Source organism: Odocoileus virginianus, chromosome 26 (genome assembly GCF_023699985.2).
Source record: "Odocoileus virginianus isolate 20LAN1187 ecotype Illinois chromosome 26, Ovbor_1.2, whole genome shotgun sequence".
NCBI classification, from domain to species: Eukaryota; Metazoa; Chordata; class Mammalia; order Artiodactyla; family Cervidae; genus Odocoileus; species Odocoileus virginianus.
In genome coordinates, this window is record NC_069699.1 from 47,913,243 (window position 1) to 47,932,738 (window position 19,496).

The following is a 19,496-nucleotide window of genomic DNA, read 5'->3' on the forward strand; positions in this document are numbered from 1 at the left end:
AATAAAAGACAGCGGGCAAAGCCCACTCCGGCTGCCCTACTGGCGGCCCCGCTCACTGTCTGGCTGCCACCCTGAAACGCCCATTCTGTCCTCTCTGAGCCACATGCCCTCGCGGCGCCACCGGGCTGGTCCGCCTTCCCACCTGAGGGCGCCCGAGCCCACCCATCTCCCGTCCAAGACGGATACGTCACCGCTTCCGTCCCGGAGCAAGCGCGGGAAAGACAACAGGGCCACCGGGAGGCGGGCCCTCCTGCTGCTGGACACCCCGGACTGGCTGGCACAGCACGGGCTGCCAGCAAGGACCCCGAAGAGGGCTGCCCCGTCGAATGCCTAAAGGACCCCGCTTGGCCCGAAAGGCTAGCTATCGCAGTGCCTGGTGGCCGGGCCCCGCGGCGGGAGGATCAGGTGACTCGTATCCGAACTCCACCGGGGCTCCCAAATAGCCCAGACTCTGGAGTGGGTTTAGGCCTCGGTACAAAGGGCCGAAACCGCGGGGCTGCAGTCCTGGAGAAATGGGAAAGCAGGGTGGGGAAGAGGGCGGTGTCTAGAACTGAGGCTGTGAGCTTGGGGGACTGGAGGGCGGGGCTTCAGGTTTTGGAGGCAGAAAGCCGAGATGATGATGAGCTTGGGAGGTCGGGGAGCGTGGCTAGCACCCTCCAGGAAGCGGAGAAATAGGAGCCTCCGTTGTGGAGGCAAATGCCCAGGGAATTTCTAAAACTTATAAGTCTCTAAAGGAGCGACTTTTATGTTGAGCAAGTTTCCCGACCTGTTCCTCTTTGTTGTAAACCAGTATTCAAGACAAGCATGACTTGACTGGCATTAGAAAAGGAACCATGCCCTCCCCTGGATAGCCTCTAGCATTCTGGCCTTGGAATAGCTGAATCACTCATTCACTGATTGATTCAACAAATACAGTTGAGAGCCATGTGTGTGCTAGGCGCTCTGCAGTACAGAGGATACAGTGGTATGCAGAACAGATCTGTGCTTTCATGGAGCTGATCTTCTAGTGGGGAAGAGATAAGTGAAGAAGACATGTAAGGAGCCATGAGAGTGGGGAAGCGAACTAAGATCTAGTGGGTGAGTAGGAGGTCATCAGCGGGAACACATTCTGGACTGTGAAAACTCTGGCTGTTGGGCCAGAAAGTCTTGGAGCTGCAAGGCCCATGAGGCTGGAGCAAAAGCAAGTTAAGGTGTATGGAGTTCTAGATGAGGGATCAGATCACACAAAGCCTAGTAGGACATAAGGCTTTCAGGTTTTATTGTAAAAGCAGGGTACACTATGAAGGGTTAAGGAGGGAAATGAAATGATCAGGTTTGCATTTTAGTTCAATGGCTATTGTGTGGAGATCAGATTGTAGACAGTAGCAAGAGTAGAAACTGGAAGATCCTTAAAGAGGCTGTTGCAGAAGTCCAGGGAGGGTTGCTGTTGTTTTAGACTGGGGTGATGGCAGTTGAGAAGGAGAGAATTGTATGGATTGGAAGGATACTGGCGAGGCAAAACTGCCAGAGCTTAGTGATATCGTGGATATAGAGGATGAGGAAGGTGAGGTGACAAGGATATCTCTCCCTAAAAATATGAGAAGATTCTGCTCACTTTTGGGTTACTCACCACCTGGGATGTTAGGGAAACTGGGTTGGCTGATCTTGTACTGGTTAGGCTGCGGTTAGCTTTGTGGATCGACTGGAGCATCAGCCTGAATGCTATAGAAAGGGCATGAGTAGGAAAGACCTTGGCAGTGTTTCTCTGTTTGGGCCAGACCCTAGCACTGCCTTTAATGTGCCACTTTCGGGCTAAGAGAAATAACATGGTTGTCCAGACACTGTCTGTGTGTGTGTGTGTGTGTGGAAGCCTTCTCTATTTACTGGCAAATTTAGAGGTTCCACCCACATAATCTTTGAGAACTAGCCTTAGACCTGAAGAGATGATCAGTTTCTTACATGTAAATAGAATTTCAAAGTTGGAAGAGATCTCAAGTTTTCTTGGTCCAGTTTAAAATACTTTTGTTTTTATGTAACCAATCCGCTTAAGGCAGCTACTAACCGCTTATGCATACCTTATAAATTTGGGTAACCGCCTCTGCTCAGGGCTTTCTGACCCTGCATCACTGCAGTGGTTGCGGCAGAAGGCCCTGGCTCGAGTCAGTAATAAACTTCCCTTTTTTTGCGAAAAAAATAAATAAATAAATAAAATACTTTTGTTTTTTATAGCATTTCCACAATTATTTATTGAGCTCATACACCATGATTAGACTGTAGATATATAAAGATAAATAGAATAAGACTATATAGGTTCATTTACAATAGAATTGATTAAGTGTTTTTGTGTCAGGCAGTTTCAGCTACTTCAGATACAAAATGAGTACAAGTTGTCTTTGACCTTCAAGTTGAATGTCTGCAAGCCTTGCCATGGTGAAGGACAGGGAAGCCTGGCGTGCTGCAGTCCATGGGGTCACAAAGAGTCAGACACAACAACTGAACAACAAGCCTTGCCATTGAGGACAGCAAGTGTATTAAAGGGTTTGATTTGGCCAGGGTAGATCCTGACTTACCTGTAACTTTAGATAAGAAATCATATGTATCCAGCAGACTTTAGGCAGGGGGTTGGAGGGTGGATGAGAGGGGGATGGTATCCTGGCAACATCCCAATTCTTGTCCATCCAGTCTTGCAATTCTAGAATTGGTGGGAGAGCACTGTGTGACCCTACCCTTGTGGCTAGGCTCTATGGGAATGTAAATTGTAAATCCTCTGTAAAACACAAAAGATAGGAAGGGAAGGGAGTACTGGCAGAGACAGGTCATGTTTAAACTTGAACTTCTCCTGAATGGGTCACTCCTTTGCAGGGTTACAGTTGCACTAACAAGATTGTCTCCCCCAGTGGGCAACTTGAAGGCCCCTGTACTAGTCCTTTCTCTCAATCCCATGATCCCAGTGGGCAGTTAAATACTAAGCAACTGTCATCTGCTTTATGAATGTCAGAAGTGAGAGCTCTAGTTGACTTGCAAGACTGCATGGCTCCAGAGTAAGAAGGGTGGGGAGTGTAACACTCATGAGTCTCTAATCTGGCTCTCTGGTGCAGGAGGGAGATGACCTCGATCTTGCGGAGCCCGCAGGCTCTTCAGCTCACTCTGGCCCTCATCAAGCCTGATGCAGTTGCTCACCCCTTGATTCTGGAGGTAAGAACACGTCCTAAGCCTCTACTGTATGCCCTGGGCATTGCTTCTGTTTCAGCTGCCACAGGGCCATTTGTGAAGACTGACAACACAGTCCTGTGCTAGATGGTGTGGAGGCAAAGCTAGACATTGTGGACGCTGACCCCAAGGAGACTGAAAATCTATTGGAGAACTAAGGCAGATATAAAATATAACCACTGGTAGTCCAGTGCTGAAGAATCTGCCTTGATGCAGGGAACATAGGTTTGATCTGTGATCAGAGAAGTAAGATCCCACTGAGATTGGGGAACTAAGATGGGGCAACTAAGCCCACGTGCCACAACTACTGAAGGCCACGGGCCACAGCAAATCATTCTGCATGAAGCAATGAAGATCCTGCGGGCTGCAACTTAGACCCCAGGCTGTGTGCTGTGCTTAGTCACCAGCCGTGTCTGACTGTCTGCAGCCCCATGGACTATAGCCCCCAGGCTCCTCTGTCCATGGGAATTGTCCAGACAAGAATACTGGAATGGGTTTCTATGCCCTCATCCAGGGGATCTTCCCAACCCAGGAATGGAATCCAGGTCTCCGCCTTGCAGGCAGATTCTTTAAAACACATGCAGCCAAAGAAACAAATAAATAAAATATTTTTTTAAAAAATTAAAGAAAGGCTCTAATACAGTAAGAAGAACCAAACCTCAAGACAGTGTATGTATACTAGTTGTCTACTGCGTATGTGCTCAGTCATGATTGGCTCTTTGCAACTCCATGGATTATAGCATGCCAGGCTCCTCTGCCCATGGAATTTTCCAGGCAAGAAGACTGGAGTGGGTTGCCGTTTCATTCTCCAGGGGATCTTCCTGACCCAGAATTCAAACCCTTGTCTCCTGTGTCTCCTGCATTGCAGGCAAATTCTGTACCACTGAACCACCTGGGAAGCCCCAGTTCTCTATTGCCGCATAACAAATTACCACACACTTAGCAGCTTAAAACAGCATTCATTACCTCACAGTTCTAGAATGCAGAGGTCCAGTAGGTTTGGCTGAGGGCTAGGTTCTCGCCTTAGGGTTTCACAAAGCCCAAGTCCAGGTATCAACTGACTGGGCCCTTATCTCCAGGGTGTGGGGAAGAATCCATTTTGAAGCTCATTCAGAATGGCTGAATTTGATTTCTGGGACCATAGGACTGAGGTCCCCATGTCCTCGCTGGCCTTCAGGTGGGGACTGCTCACATTCCTCATACATGACTTACTCCCATCTTCAAGAGAGCAACAGGGAGTCTCTTTTCTTCAAGTTTTAGGCTGTAAAGGTTCCCCAGGAGTCTTTCGGTTAGCCTGGGTCTCCCATTCACTCAGATGCTCCCTGTCACTGACTTTTATCTTTGGGATGGCGTTCATCCAGGCTGTTCATCAGCAGATTCTGAGCAACAAGTTCCTTATTGTGCGAATGAGAGAACTCCTGTGGAGAAAGGAAGACTGCCGGAAGTTTTACCGAGAGCATGAAGGTAAGAGCAGAGTGTCCTCTGAGCGGGAGGCTTCTCTATCCCGGAAAGATTTTACTGACACCCACGTCAGGTTCGCACTGACGTCAGTTGGGTCACTCTGTGTGTCTGACTCTTTGCGACCCCGTGGACTGCGGCACGCCAGGCTTCCCTGTCCATCACCAACTGCCGGAGCTTGCTCAAAGTCATGCCCATTGAGTGGGTGATGCCATCCAACCATCTCATCCTCTGTCATCCCCTCCTCCTCCTGCCTTCAGTCCTGGCATCAGGGTTTTTCCCAATGAGTCAGTTCTTCGCATCAGGTGGCCAAAGTATTGGGGTTTCAGCATCAGTCCTTCCAATGAACATTCAGGACTGATTTCCTTTAGGATTAAGTGGTCTGATCTCCTTGCAGTGCAAGGGACTCTCAGGAGTCTTCTCCCAACACCACAGTTCAAAAGCATCAATTCTTCGGCATTCAGCTTTCTTTATAGTCCAACTCTCACATCCATACATGAGTACTGTACTTACCAACTGTAAAATTCAGCCAGTCTTCTAAAGAGTGGGTTGATAACACGAACTTTTCATGATTATCAATGTTTTTAAAATATTTTCTAGGAGGGTCCTACCTCATGGTACCAACAAGAAATTTACTTTTATATCCTGATAATATCACTACTTAACAAAAAACTCTGTCAAGCACTATCCAAAGGCTCATGATTTCATTTCATTTCCCAGCAACCCCATGAGGTAGGTATTATATCCCCAGCACACAGATTAGGAAACTAAGTTAGGGAAGTTATTGATTTACCCGAAACTACACAGGTGGTAAGTTGGAGAGCCTGGGTTCAGACCCAGATAAGTCAGACTCCCTGTTCCTTTCTGGAAAACAGTGATTATTCCCTCCTCTAGGGAGGCAGGAGTATAAAAAGTTCTCTTGGCACTGGTGTCTTAATGGAGGTCCTCTCTCCTTGCAGGACGTTTTTTCTATCAGCGGCTGGTGGAGTTCATGGCCAGGTATTTCTCATTTTGGTTCCAACATCTTCATCCACTGAGACTTATTTCCCCTGCCCCCCTAAGTAGATTTATTAATTTTATTTGCCACTCTTTAAAGTTGTCAGCAGTGTCGAGGGTCTGAAGAAACATGGGTTCGGGCTGAGACTGACCCCGTGGCCACCTGTTCTGAGGTGCTTACTGATCCAGGGGCTGTAGAAGAGTGCTGCTGAATGCTTCCTAACAACTCTGCCATCTCGTTGGCCTTTCTTCCTCAGCGGCCTTCTGTCACCTCTCTGATGCAGTACTTAGCTAGAAAGGCAAGGGGACTCTCAAGATGTCCATTGTGCCCTCCTGAACCCAGAGCCAGATTCCTGACATGTGCTCCCTTGGTTCACAGTGGGCCGATCCGAGCCTACATCCTCGCCCACAAGGACGCCATCCAGCTCTGGAGGACCGTGATGGGACCGACCAGAGTGTTTCGAGCACGCCACGTGGCCCCAGATTCAATTCGTGGGAGTTTCGGCCTCACTGACACCCGTAACACAACCCACGGCTCAGGTGAGGCTGCCTCCTGTGTCCACATGATTCAAAGGGAATTTGGTTCAAGGACACTGGGCAGGCTGGGTGGTGGGGTTGAAAGGCAGGTCCCCCAGGGAGCTTTCCTCCCAGTTGGGTTTCTGGCCCTTTGTGGTGACCTAGGCAGATGTGGCCCAGGACTTAGGGGCGGGAGAAGTATAGGCTCTGAAGCCGATTATGACTGCCTCTTGCGTCTACCCTGCACTCCCTATGAGAACCCCTTCTCTTTCTCTCCTCCCCTTACAGATTCAGTGGTTTCAGCCAGTAGAGAGATTGCAGCCTTCTTCCCCGATTTCAGTGAACAGCGCTGGTACGAGGAGGAGGAGCCCCACTTGCGCTGTGGCCCTGTGCACTACAGTCCCGAGGGTGGCATCCACCTGGCTGCTCCAGCAGGGGGCCCGGGGCCAGCCTGACCCAGGCCTGTGAGTGTGTGAAGACTGGGGCATCGCCCAACCTTCCCCACAGACCTCTGCTGCCAGAGCAGTCTTCTAGGACCAAGGAGGCCGGGGGCTGCTTGCGCCATCTCTGCTGGGCACCGCCAGCTGTGTGAGGGTTAAGCTCCTCACTGCCACCTCTTCTAGAATCTGTCTACCTCTTCTCTGGAAGGTTCATGGCTGGTTCAGAGGAATGACATCTCCTCTTTTTCAGGGAGCTGTTCATCATTTTCAAGGAGAAGCTTGCCCAGCTGTTGCCTGAAAAATGCAGTGACTCTCTATTAGTCACGTTTAGTCTGTTTTCCTTAATAAAAGTCAGTATGCTACTGAATAAAGGCTGGGAGCACTACTCGAGGTGCTCTCTCTCTCTCTCTCTTTAACTGGAGCATTTAAACCTGTCCTAAGTCAAGTTTCTGGTCTATGCTAAGTGAAGAGAGGCAAAATCTCCCAGGAGGTTCACATGGCGTTCAGCTTATGTAGAGCACTAAGGCCCCTGGCATAAGCCTGCATCCTAGAAGAAGGGGCACCTTTGGTTTGAGCAAAAGTATGTCTGCCCAGTAGTGGCATATTGTTATGACTTTTTTTTTTTCTGATTTGCACATAGCCACTAAAGGGAGCCATGTCTGTGCTATAGCTGAGGATGACAGTTACCTACTGCTATGACAAACCACCTCGAGCTTTCATGGCTTAAAACAATAATGACTGAACTTGTCTATATGTCTATGGATCAGCTGGGTGATTCTGCTGGGCTCACCTGGACGCACATGGCTGTGTTCAGCAGTTGGATCCAGCGTGGTCTTTCCTCCTGAGCTGCTTCTTTGCATGGTTATTTCAGGGTTCCAGGAAAGCAGGCCTCCATTCACGAGCTTATCGAGCTTCCGCTTGGATCATGTTTGCTGATACCCCACTGTGAAAGGCACGTCACATGGCCAAGCCCAGAGTCCATGTGGGAAGCAACTGCACAGGGCACAGATGCAGGGAGGTGTGAATCACGAGGGAGCGTTACCATGACAGTCTACAATCTGAAAGTGAACAGGCTTGAAGTTATATAGAGAACTTAAGAAAACAAATATTTGCACAAGCCAGGAAAAGACAGAAATAGCCAGAGAAGGACGGCTGAAGCCTTGCCCACAAACTTGCACTCATCAGGCTCCTCTCCTGTGTCCTCTGGTGTGTGTTGAGGATTGTCTTGTGACTAGGCCCCCACCCACACTCCCTGTGAACAAAAGGCTTCTCACCTGAAGGTGTCCTGAGGTGTGATTTCTCCTTAAAGTCTTGGCCACAGTTCCTGCACACGTGAGGTTTATGCCCTCTGAATCCTCTGGTGCTTAATGAGGGCTGGCTTTTCACTAATACCTCACCCACACAGCGCGCGCACAAAGGGCTTCTCCCTCGTGTGTCCTCTGAGGCAGCGTGACTTGAGGCACCTTCTCCCGAGTGTGTTCTCTGGCGGTTTTAAGGGGCGACATCTAAAAAGCCTGGCCCACGCTCCCTACGTATTTAAGGCTTTTCCCTGTGTGTCCTCTGATGTCTGATGAATGTGACTTCTGACTAAAGCTTCACCAACACTCTGCACACAGATGTTCCCTCCCCATGACAGCCTGCATCCTAAGAAGTTTGACTTCTGGCTAAAATCCAGTCCACACTCTCCGAACCGGACTTCTCCAGATCCTGAGATTTCTACCCTCTCAGGAACGTTGTCTGTCTCCCCAGAGCTTACCTTCTGGGCTGGACTGAGCTGCACCTTCAACACAGTTGCCTCCCTGAGAGTTTACTGGTGGTCCCTGGGGTCGGCTAGAGAAAACCACTGAAGATCTGCTGTCATTGGTTCAGTTCAGTTCACTCGCTCAGTCTTGTCCAACTTTGCGACCCCATGAACTGCAGTACACCAGGCCTCCCTGTCCATCACAAAGTCCCCGAGTCCACCCAAACCCATGTCCATTGTGTCGGTGATGCCATCCAACCATCTCATCCTCTGTTGTCCCCTTCTCCTGCCTTCAATCTTTCCCAGCATCAGGGTCTTTCAAATGAGTCAGCTCTCCACATCACGTAGCCAAAGTATTGGAGTTTCAGCTTCAACATCAGTCCCTCCAATGAACACCCAGGACTGATCTCCTTTAGGATGGACGGGCTGAATCTCCTTGCAGTCCAAGGGACTCTCAAGAGTCTTCTCCAACACCACAGTTAAAAAGCATCAATTTTTCGGCACTCGGCTTCCTTCACAGTCCAACTCTCACATCCATACATGACTACTAGAAAAACCATAAGCCTTGACTAGACGGACCTTTGTTGGCAAAGTAATGTCTCTGCTTTTTAATATGCTGTTTAGGTTGGTCATAACTTTCCTCCCAAGGAGTAAGTGTCTTTTAATTTCATGGCTGCAATCACCATCCGCAGTGATTTTGGAGCCCAGAAAAATAAAGTCAGCCACTGTTTCCACTGTTTCCCCATCTATTTGCCCTGAAGAGATGGGACCAGATGCCATGATCTTAGTTTTCTGAATGCTGAGCTTTAAGCCAACTTTTTCATTGTCTTCTCTCACTTTCATCAAGAGGCTCTTTAGTTCTTCACTATCTGCCATAAGAGTGGTGTCATCTGCATATCTGAGTTTATTGATATTTCTCCCAGCAGTCTTGATTCCAGCTTGTGCTTCCTCCAATCCAGCGTTTCTCATGATGTACTCTGCATATAAGTTAAATAAGCAGGGTGACAATATACAGCCTTGACGTACTCCTTTTCCTATTTGGAACCATTGGTCCAAATTGGTACATTGATACTTCTTAAAAAAAGAAAAAAAAAGGGGGGGGGGGGGGTAGAGACCCTCCTCTTCGATGCGCTTTGCCCACCACCACCCCTCCCCACAGTGGTTTTTATCAGAATGGTGTTGCTGCTACTGCTGCTGCTGGGCAAGGATCTCCTGGTTGGTGTTGATTTCCCGCACATGAAACTGGAAATAGGATGACTGCAGAGATCACGCTGGCTGAGAATCTGCTGCCTGCCCAGAGGACAGAGAGGCCAGGGATGGATTTCTGGCTTTGAATCTGAAGAAAGAGTTTTTAAAGTAGTCACAGGAAGGGTTAGCCAGGCTTTTCCTCCTTGTCATAATGTCTTATAGTCCACATCATTCACAACCATTAATGTCTGTCTCTGCAAGGCAAGTTTCACCAGACCTATATTTCCATTCAACCCCTTTTGACTTTTTATTTGGAAATAATTTCAAACATACAGAAAAGTTGCAAGAATAAGGACAGTACACAAAACAGCCCTGTACCCTTTACCCAAACCACCTATTGCTAAAATTTCTGTTATATATGTGTACGTACACATACATGTACATACATTTTTTAAATCAATACATCAATACTCTTTACCTATAAATAATTCATTGTGTGTCTGACAAAAGTAGGGATATTCTTTTTCATAACCACAATACAGTTATCAAACTCCAGTAAATTTAACCTTTATATAATACTTTAACAACTATCAGGGCTTCCCTGATAGTGAAGAGTCCGCCTGCAATGCAGGAGACCCCGGTTCAATTCCTGGGTCAGGAAGATCCCCTGTAGAAGGCATAGGCTACCCACACCAGTGTTCTTGGGCTTCCCTGTGGTTCACCTGGTAAAGATTCCACCTGCAATGTGGGAGACCTGGGTTCCATCCCTGAGTTGGGAAGATCCCCTGAAGAAGGGAAAGGAAAGTTTACCCACTCCAGGCTACCCATTCTGGCCTAGAGAATTCCATGGACTATATAGTCCATGGGGTTGCAAAGAGTCGGACATGACTGAGCAACTTTCACTTTAACTTAATGACTATCATATGTATTCCAGTTGTCAGCTGATCCAATAATATCCTTTATAGCATTTTCCCTACAGTACATAATGGTCTACAATCATATTAAAATTAGTTATGTTTCCTTAGTTTCCGTTAGTGTCTCTTTCATAAGGTTGGCATTTCTGAAGAACAGAGTTCTTTTTTCAGAGAATCTTTCTCATGTTTAGAATATGTACAGAACATTCCTGACATTTTCCTATGACTAGGTTCAGATTATGTAACACAGTCAAATTTTTTTTTAAGATTTACTTATTTTATTTTTAGGCTGTGGTGGGTCTTTGTTGCTGCTTTTGTTGCTGCACACGGGCTTTCTCTAGTGGTCGCAAGCAGGGGCTACTCTTCATTGCAGGGTGGTGGGCTTCTCATTGTGGCGGCTTCTCTGTTGCAGAGCATGGCCTCTCGGCATGCAGGCTTCAGTAATTGCAGTGCATGGGCTCAGCAGTTGCAGCTTGCGGGCTCTAGAACACAGGCTCAGTAGTTGTGACACACAGGCTTACCTGCTCTGTGACATGTGAGATCTTCCTGGACCCAGGATTGAACCAGTGTCCCTTGTATCACAAGGTGGATTCTTAATCACTGGAGCACACTTTTGTCAATTTTTACTTATTGTATCTTTTATTTGAATCAAGCAAAAAAAACAAAAAAAACCCACAGTTGAACCTATTATTCTATATATTATCCCAATAAGCAATCTTCCAAGTATACATCAGAGGCATCATCAGCTTTGTAAGTATCTGCACTTAAACTGGCACAACTAAGCGACTTCACTTTCACTTTTCACTTTCATGCATTGCAAAAGGAAAGTATTCTCCAGTATTCTTGCCTGGAGAATCCCAGGGACAGAGGAGCCTAGAGGGCTGCCATCTATGGGGTCGCACAGAGTCGGACACGACTGAAGCAACTTAGCAGCAGCAGCAGCAGCACTTATACTAAAATTACCTTCTAGGCCATAACCAGTTACACTAACACATAAGCTACAACGATTTGTTTCCAACAAGAGAGAACAATCTTCATGACGAATATGAGAACATTCTTTGTGACTTTTTCTATGAAAAGAGTGGACTGACAGAGGAGTCACTCAGTCTGATGTCTCTAATACAGAAGACCGTAGAGAATAGTGGCTAACCAGAGCACATGTGAAACCTCATTTGAATTTCCGCATTCATTATCTGTCCAACTTCGCTGACTCTCTCAGGACAGAATGAAGCATGACTAAGACATGTTGCTCTAGAGGGTCTACTGAGCCCAATCAAGTCAGGACCCGCACTGATCTGAAGGAAGCACTCTCTGCAGCCATGAGAGTTCTGTTCTGGGATCAGGAATAGAAGAATGGATTGGGAGCAGGTGACTAAAGCTAATTCCAGTCTCTTCCTTCTTTATCGCACATTTCTAATAGAACTGTTCACTTTATTCAAGAATGTATACGTATCCAGGACTTCCCTGGTGGTCCAGTGGTAAAGAATCCACTTGACGATGCAGGGACACGGGTCTGATCCTCGGTGGGAAGATTCCCCATGCTGTGAGGCAACTAAGCCCATGTGCCACAAGCACTGAGCCCGCGCCCTAAAGCCTGGGAGCTCCAACTACTGAAGCCCTGACCCTAACCCGTGTGCCTGTGCTCCACAGTAAGAGAAACCACAGCGATGAGATCCGTGCACCGCAGCTAGAGAGCATCCCCTGCTCACTGCCCCTGGAGAAAGCCCACGCAGTAATGAAGACCTAGTGCAACCAAACGTAAATAAATATATATATATATATCCGTAATGTTCGGAGTAAAAGCCAAGCCCTGAGTGGCCCACTAGGTTCCACATTCTTTCATAACCTACTGGCTTTCTGACTTCATCTGTACTCTATCCTTCGTTCACTCCAGTCTGAGTTGCATTGACCTCTGTCCTGCTGCTGTGCAGACTGGTTCCTATGTCTGGAACACCCTTCTCCCAGATATACTACTGGTATATCCCAGGGACACAGAACTGGACTTAACATTTAATAGTTCATAAACACTTTTGAGTGAACGAGTGATAGGAGCAGAGTTAATTAAGAACGAACGTGAAAGGTTAGACAGAAGACAGACACATGTTCTGTTCTCAACACTGTTAGAATCAAAGGCTCCTTGTCATAGTCTATGTTTTGTAACATCTCATTTACTGTCTTGAAATGAGATTCATATTGAGTAAAATGTCCCCATACACAGAATTTAAAAAATAGTGCCCTAACCAAAATATAAGAGAGAAATAAAGGAAAGTAATTGACAACAAAATACTATGCTTTTCAATATGAATTTCTCAGAAGGACTACATTAGGAGACAGTGAACTAATCAGATTCTTATAGCTACAGGCAGGTCACAGTTACAAATGGGGACAGACATGGACGTGCCTTATTGATGACGTGTGCATTCTACTGATGACAGACACAGGTGTGCTATATGGGTGGTAACTGAAACACTACAACCAGCAATGCCACTGGTGATATAATGTTTTCTTTTTCCAGCTATGCCAAGCAGGGACTGAGTAAGGGCCATGGCAGTAAAAGCACCCAGCCCTAAGCACCAGACCACCAGGGAATTGCCATGCTTTTCATACTGATGAATACTTCTGGATGAAGTTCAAAACTATTTTCCCCTTGATTTACAATCTACTATGTGAAAACTACTTTACAATATTATCTAAAGGAGATTTATATTCTAGATTCAAAGCATTATAAATAGATCCATGGCCTGGAGAGGAAAGAAAAAACAGAAGAGGTCTGATGAATTGATACAAGATTAAGAAACATTTTTTTTAAAAAGCAGTATGTGGATCTTGTCTAGATCCTGATTCAAATTTGCAAAAGACTTTGAGATGATCAGATAAATTTGAACACAGACCAACTATTAGAAAAGACTAAGGCACTACTGATAATGTGGTTATATATGTTTTTAAAAAGCCCTTATTTGTTAGCTACTTTGTGATATATTTAGGAGTGATACGTCACATTATTTGGGATTTGTTTTAAATAATCCAGCAATAAAAGAAATAAAGGTATACAGAGAAGGAAGGATAAATCAAATGTAGCAAAACAGTATAAAGCCTGAAATGGATCCAATATGATCCAAAGTTTCCATGTAAAAGATTAATTTATTAACACCTTGAGGTAATATACTTCTCAGAATCAATGAAATGCATGACCATAGCGACAGAGAAGAAGACCACCAGGTGAAACGAGATAAAAACAAGACCAAATGACACTGGCTAAATGAATGCAAATTTAAACGGGTGAGTCGTCACAGACACATGGAGAAACTAGGTGAGGATGTAAATGGAGTGAAGTGGAGCCAATAAAACTGATGAAAGCAGTTCAAAAGAGATACAAGCTGAAAAGAATAGAACAAATCAGAACTATTAATTCATAGCTATGCCAAATAGACAAAAGCCTTAAAAAAGCTTCTGACAGAAACTGATGTGCAACTTGCAAAATAGCAGTCTTAAGAACTCAGGAATATCCAGAATAATTTTGTATCTACCGATGGAGACAAATAATCAGTTTCAAGTTTTCAATAAATGAACAAATATAAGATTTATGATATCACTTTGCCGTTTAGTCGCCAAGTCCAACTCTTTGTGACCCTGTAGACTGTAGAACTTATAAACCACAAAACTGGTGACTTCCTTGGTGGTCCAGTGGTTAAGAATCTGCCTTGCAATGCAGGGGACTCAGGTTCAATCCCTGGTCAGGGAACTAAGATCTCACCTGCCGTGGACCAACTAAGCCTGTCTGCCACAATAAAAACCCAGTGCAGTCGAAGTAAAATAATGATAATAAAAAGAATCAGTTAAAAAAAATACACAAAACTGATAGATTTAATTATACTTTAAGATTTTTAACTCGTGGGGCTCAGAGGGGCCTCTTTTAATACTTTCCTCTCCTCCTTGCTCTCTGTACTCCGATCACACTGGTATCCCTACTTCCCTATCTCGGGTCTCAGCGCTGGTTGTTTCCCTGCCCAGAAGTCTCCCACCACACCCACATATCTACCTCCCTTACCTCTTGCAATCTTCTGCTCACACATAGTTCCTCACAGAAGCCAACCCTGAGCGCCCAACTCTGCCTCTACACCCTGGCACTCTGGATCCCCCTTATTCTGCTCTACTTATATATTTGTACATATGATACTTAGTATAATTTCCCCCCTCCCTCATGATCCAGGTCACTCATAGCTGGGTCATATCTACGATTTTTATTGCAGAGGAAGAAGGATGAATGGCTGGCTGGATGGGTGGGTGGAATGAAGGACAACCTAACTGTAGTATGTGGCATATATGGCATTTCAAGTCAATGAGGAAACAATGCCTCTTCAATAATTGGTGAGCACAAACTACAAACTACATGGTAGTTCAGCATATATTAAAATTGCAAACGTGACTTCTAAAACCATTAGAATCTTCTTCACCTTGGTAGAAAAGAAAACCTGAGTACCAACAGGCATTTGGTTGTAACAGATGCATCCTCCTGCCATCTCATGTTCTCAGGTCACCATCAGGTCCTTAGTTTTCTCTCTACAGCACAACCCAACCCAGGAAGGTGCCTGGTGGCAGGGAAGAGGGGCTGAAAAAGCCATTCTGCAGGAACCTCCAACAGAAATATTAAATGTGGTACACCAGACCCCCTCAGACATGACAGGGTAAGAATGCCCTCCAGACACATCAGTTCCTCTAGGAAGCATCCCCAAGAGCCCAGGAAGGATCTGTCACATGAAGAAATATCCCTTCTCCAAGGGCAGCACTATCCAAGAGCAATATAGGAGCTACAGCACAACCACATATATAATTTCAAATTTCCTGGACTTCCCTCGTGGTCCCAGGCGTAAGACTCCTTGCTTCCACTGCAGGGGACATGGGTTCCATCCCTGGTCAGGGAACTAAGATCCTGGACTCACACATGCCACACAGCAACACCAGGGGCAAAAAAAATTCCACAGCAGCCATCTCCATAGTTTTTTAAAAGGTGAAATTAATTTTATGGGCCTCCCTAGTAGATCAGACGGTAAAGAATCTGCCTGCAATGCGGGAGACCCCAGTTGGATCCCTGGCTTGGGAAGATCCCCTGAAGAATGGAATGACAACCCACTCCAGTATTCTTGCCTGGAGAAATTCCGTGGACAGAGAAGCCTGGGGGACTACAGTCCATGGGGTCCCAAAGAGTCGGACAACACTGAGTGACTAACTTCACTTCTTCAACCCAACATATCTAAGATACTATCATTTCAACACATATGCAATGTTAAAAGGTTATCAAGAGTTTGGATTCTTCCCGCCCCCCCACCCCAGTAATCTCTTTGATATCAGAGGTGTTTTGCACACCTACAGCACATTCAAAAGACGTTAAAAACACGGTTAAAGCGAAATGTAGTCTCAGCAAAATAATCACTTTGTGTCGGGAGCTTTCCCGGTGGCTCAGTTGTAAAGAACCTGCCTCCAATGCAGGACTCACAGGTTTGACCCCTGAGTAGGGAAGATTCCCTGGAGAAGGAAATGGTAACCCACTCCAGTACTCTTGCTGGGAGATCTCATGGAGAGAGGAGCCTGATGGGGTACAGTCCATGGGGTCGCAAGAGTCGGACGCGACTTAGCGACTGAACAACAACCTTGTGTCTGATGAAAAACAAGTTCTAGACTTCTTCATTCTTCAGTTAGATATTAATTAACAGGACGTAAGAATGTAGTTCTTCAGTAGCACTCGCCACAATTCACGCGCTCAGTTTTCGCCCGCAGCGGATTTGCCGCCGGAGTGGACAGCGTAGACAGCACCCGGCGCAAGGCGAGGCCGGGGACTCTGGGAGGTAGCTATAAACCGCAAGAACAGGGTACCGGACAACGAGGGAGGGAACGCCGCCCCACCCACAAGGAAGGCAAGCAGTTGGGAGGGGTGTCGCTTCCTCAGCGCGCCTCTCCACAACTCCTTAGGGAACCAGCCCCGCGACACCCAGGCCCACGCCAGGCCTGCGCCTGAGGTCCGAACGCCCGGGGAGGGGGTGCGGGGGGGGGCGGTCGCTCTCTTCCTGCCCTAGCACTTGGCCAGCCGGTCCACCTCACAGTCCGCGGGCAAGCCCAGGAACTCCTCCCGCGAGGGCCACATCTGCCACCGGCTGGGCGACGCGGCAGCAGCAAAGTTACCGGCAGTCGCGTCCAGCGACTAAAAGAGAGCGCGGAGCTTCCCCAGCAACGAAAAACGCCAAGGCAAGTCAGTGCGTCAGCAGGGAGTGCGTCACGGCGCGGCGCGCAGCCTGCCGGGAAGCGTAGTTTGGGGTCAGAATGCGACTCAAGCAGAACGGATGAACTTTGTCCTAGCGCGTTGACCTGCTCAGTTCTCCTCTAGCACGTTTTTTGTTTTTACACCAGTACCCATAAGCAAAACACAGTGTTTTTTCCATGCTTTTAAGCATTATATAAGTATCCTTATAACGTATTTGCTAGCTTATTTTGTAGTGTTTTTTTTTTTAATGATAAACAGTAATCCATTTATTTGTGTTCACTGCTGTTTGCTATCTATTGTAGAAACAGACCAGTACTCCAATTGGATATTATCATATGTGTCTCCTTGCACACCCATGGAGAGTTTCTCTAAGTAGCGGTTCACAAACTCTTTGCTGTAATAATCCTTTCACACTCTATAAATATTTTTTCCAGTTTCATTTGAGATATAATTGACATACTGCACTATAAATTTCGAGTGTACAACATAACGAGTTGACATACCTATATTGTGAAATGAGTGCTGCAGTAACTTTCCTTAACTTCAATCGTCTCTTAGAGATACAAAGCAAAAAAACAAATGAGGTCTTCTCCTTGTGATGAGAACACTTAGGCTCTGCTCTCTTAACAACTTTCAAATATACCATACATCCGTGTTAGCTATGGTCATCATTACATCCTTGTACCCGCATACCCTCCTGAAAGGATGACGGCCTCACCCATCCAGGAGTTAATAGGAGTGATCTCTGTCTGTCTGTCTCTCTCTCACACACACACACATACACTCAGGAGGACTCTCAGAGTTAAGGACCTGGTCCTAGTAAGACTGAGAGGGAAGAGAAGTGAATTTGAATGTTAAGGAAGTTGTTTTCAGAAGAATTTATTTTTCAGGAACCAGAAGTCTGATCCAGGATAACCTGATCCTTAGGAGTTCATCCCGTGAAGAAATCTCTGATTCTCTCCCCAATTCTCTGTACTTTGCCAAGGATTTTCTGCCCACCACTCCGGATTTTATCCCACAGCCGGCCAAATATCCGCACACTCTGAATCTGTGAACCAGGAAAAAACAGTTGCTTTGGGGGATTGACTCAGCATTAAAACCAGACCCCTTGCCACTTGAACACTCTGATTCCTGGGCCACATCAGGAAGCTTGGAGCCCCAGGTTACATCCCATACAATGTTTGGAGCCTGTGGTTAAATCGCCACACCACAGACAGATAAGCAAACCAAGGTCCCTTAGGTGACAGGGGGCTTTCCAGGGTCACAAGCCCATCCCAACAAAGCTGGAAGAGAACCAGGGTTGAGGGGTCACGACTCGAATCAATGCCTCTCAAACTTCAGCATCGACAGAAACGCCTGGAGGCTTTGGGAAAATACAAAAGGCTGCCTGGCATCCAGGAATCTGATTCAGGTTTGAGTAGGCCTGTGAATCTACCTCTATATCAGTTCCCAGTTTGGGACCCCAGTAGGGAACCACTGCTCTAAGGGGCGCAGAGCCAGGACTGGAGACCTGGGGCTTGGTGGTGGGAGGGGCCAGGGTCGGAGGACCTTTCTCTGCCCTGGATGGGGCAGCGGGTCATTGGTCCATACGAAGTTCCACAACCCACCCCTCTAGCAGTCCTTGCAGAACAGAAGGGGCCACTTACATCATTACAGGTGATGTCGGAGTCACCCCTGCTCTGGTACAGGGTGACTGTCCCCACACACTGTTTCACCAGCTGGAAAAGAAGGCTTGAGGTCAAACTAGAAACCCCAGGCCATATCTCCCAGCCACACCCTACCTCACCTCAGGGACTGCAATTCTGTCCCAAAAGCCCCTGTTCAGCTCCCTGAGAAGCATTCTCCTGCTCCTCCGGCCCCCAGGCTCACCCCTTTCTCCCTGAAGTCGCACTGCTCCAGGGGCTGCTGGCTCGTCCTGGGGCACACGGTCTCCTTCACCCTGAAGCTCACAGGCTTTCGAGCACTGTGGTCCTCCACCTGGTCAAAGATCAAAGTGGGGAGACTGGACTCGGGCTCATGTTTCCTTCTCTGATCTGTCTCCCTGCCCCCACCCAGACGGCAGCCTCTCCAGCCCCCTGCGTGTCCGGCCCTGGGCTTGGTGCTGGGAGCCCAGGGGAGGGGACAGAGCCCGTCCCCGGCCTCACGGGCTCACAGAGAGCAGGAGCGGACCGCACAGCAGCGCTGAGGGCAGCGCCTCCCCGCAGAGGGGCTGAGGGAGGTCAGGGCCGCCTGCAGGGAGAGCCCTTGTACCTGGAATCTCCAGGCTGACAGAGGCCTCACTAGCAGGGAGACACCGCGGTGCAGAGGGGCTTCAGCAGGGACGTCCCCTCACAGAGCCTGTGACCCCTCCATCCCTGGAGCTCCCGGAAGTCCTGGGAGCCAGGTGTGCAGGGCGCCTGATCCCACAGCAGAGATGCTAAGGCAGGAAGCCTGGGGCTGGGAGGGGACCCAGGTCTGGGAAGGTTTCCTGGAAGATGTGGGAGCCACCTAGAGGGAGAAGTGCCTTCCTGACCGGAGGTACAGCCTGAGTGAAGGGGGCGACAGTGTGGCCAAGGATGTCAGGAGACAGATCCCCTTCCCAGCCCCCTCCTCAACTCACATCCTGCTCTGGAGGCGGGTCTAGCTCCAGGAGGCGGTAGAGATTAGCTTCTGAGGACCGCTCATTGAACTGATCCACAGCACGAAGCACAGCTCCCTGTAGCTGAGGCCTGGGCGCTGGCCGAGGGCAGCACTAGTCCCAGCAGCAGTAGCCACAGTGACCACCGTCCCAGGGAGAGGCTGGCCCTCTGGGTCTCCAT

At 47.7% G+C, this 19,496-nt stretch overlaps 2 protein-coding genes and 1 long non-coding RNA gene across 9 annotated transcripts; 1 reads left to right on the plus strand and 2 right to left on the minus strand.

Moving 5' to 3' along the window:
* Positions 1-221: 221 nt before the first annotated feature.
* Positions 222-6,970, plus strand: NME6 (NME/NM23 nucleoside diphosphate kinase 6). 6 transcript variants are annotated; one of them, XM_070456134.1, is made up of 7 exons: positions 222-405; positions 3,078-3,174; positions 4,551-4,653; positions 5,607-5,646; positions 6,023-6,183; positions 6,448-6,623; positions 6,850-6,970. In XM_070456134.1, exons 2-6 carry the CDS (start codon positions 3,085-3,087, stop codon positions 6,612-6,614), a joined length of 561 nt encoding a protein of 186 aa, XP_070312235.1. In that variant the 5' UTR covers positions 222-405; positions 3,078-3,084; the 3' UTR covers positions 6,615-6,623; positions 6,850-6,970. The 6 variants fall into 6 exon arrangements, with proteins under 6 accessions (XP_070312235.1, XP_020771635.2, XP_070312234.1 ...); XM_020915976.2 differs by having other exon boundaries at positions 223-405; positions 6,448-6,970; XM_070456133.1 differs by having other exon boundaries at positions 387-472; positions 6,448-6,970.
* Positions 4,129-16,687, minus strand: LOC139031283 (uncharacterized). Of its 2 annotated transcripts, XR_011483768.1 has the most exons (3): positions 8,356-16,687; positions 7,390-7,657; positions 4,129-6,893 (listed from the first exon to the last, which is right to left on the minus strand). It is a non-coding gene; the product is annotated as an uncharacterized lncRNA (long non-coding RNA). The 2 variants fall into 2 exon arrangements; XR_011483767.1 differs by having other exon boundaries at positions 7,390-16,687.
* Positions 16,688-17,561: 874 nt separating this feature from the next.
* LOC110152260 (cathelicidin-7-like) lies at positions 17,562-19,496 on the minus strand. The gene is given in 5 exon segments (XM_020915891.2): positions 17,562-17,746; positions 18,345-18,416; positions 18,568-18,675; positions 19,298-19,403; positions 19,405-19,496. Coding segments are annotated over 5 exon segments (495 nt in total). The 3' UTR covers positions 17,562-17,629.

Coding starts and splice junctions, on each gene's coding strand:
- NME6 (XM_070456134.1), top strand. CDS start 3,085: ATGACCTCGATCTTGCGGAGCCCGCAGGCTCTTCAGCTCACTCTGGCC. Junction 3,175..4,550: donor CTCACCCCTTGATTCTGGAG/GTAAGAACACGT, acceptor GCGTTCATCCAG/GCTGTTCATCAGCAGATTCT. Junction 6,184..6,447: donor TAACACAACCCACGGCTCAG/GTGAGGCTGCCT, acceptor CTCCCCTTACAG/ATTCAGTGGTTTCAGCCAGT.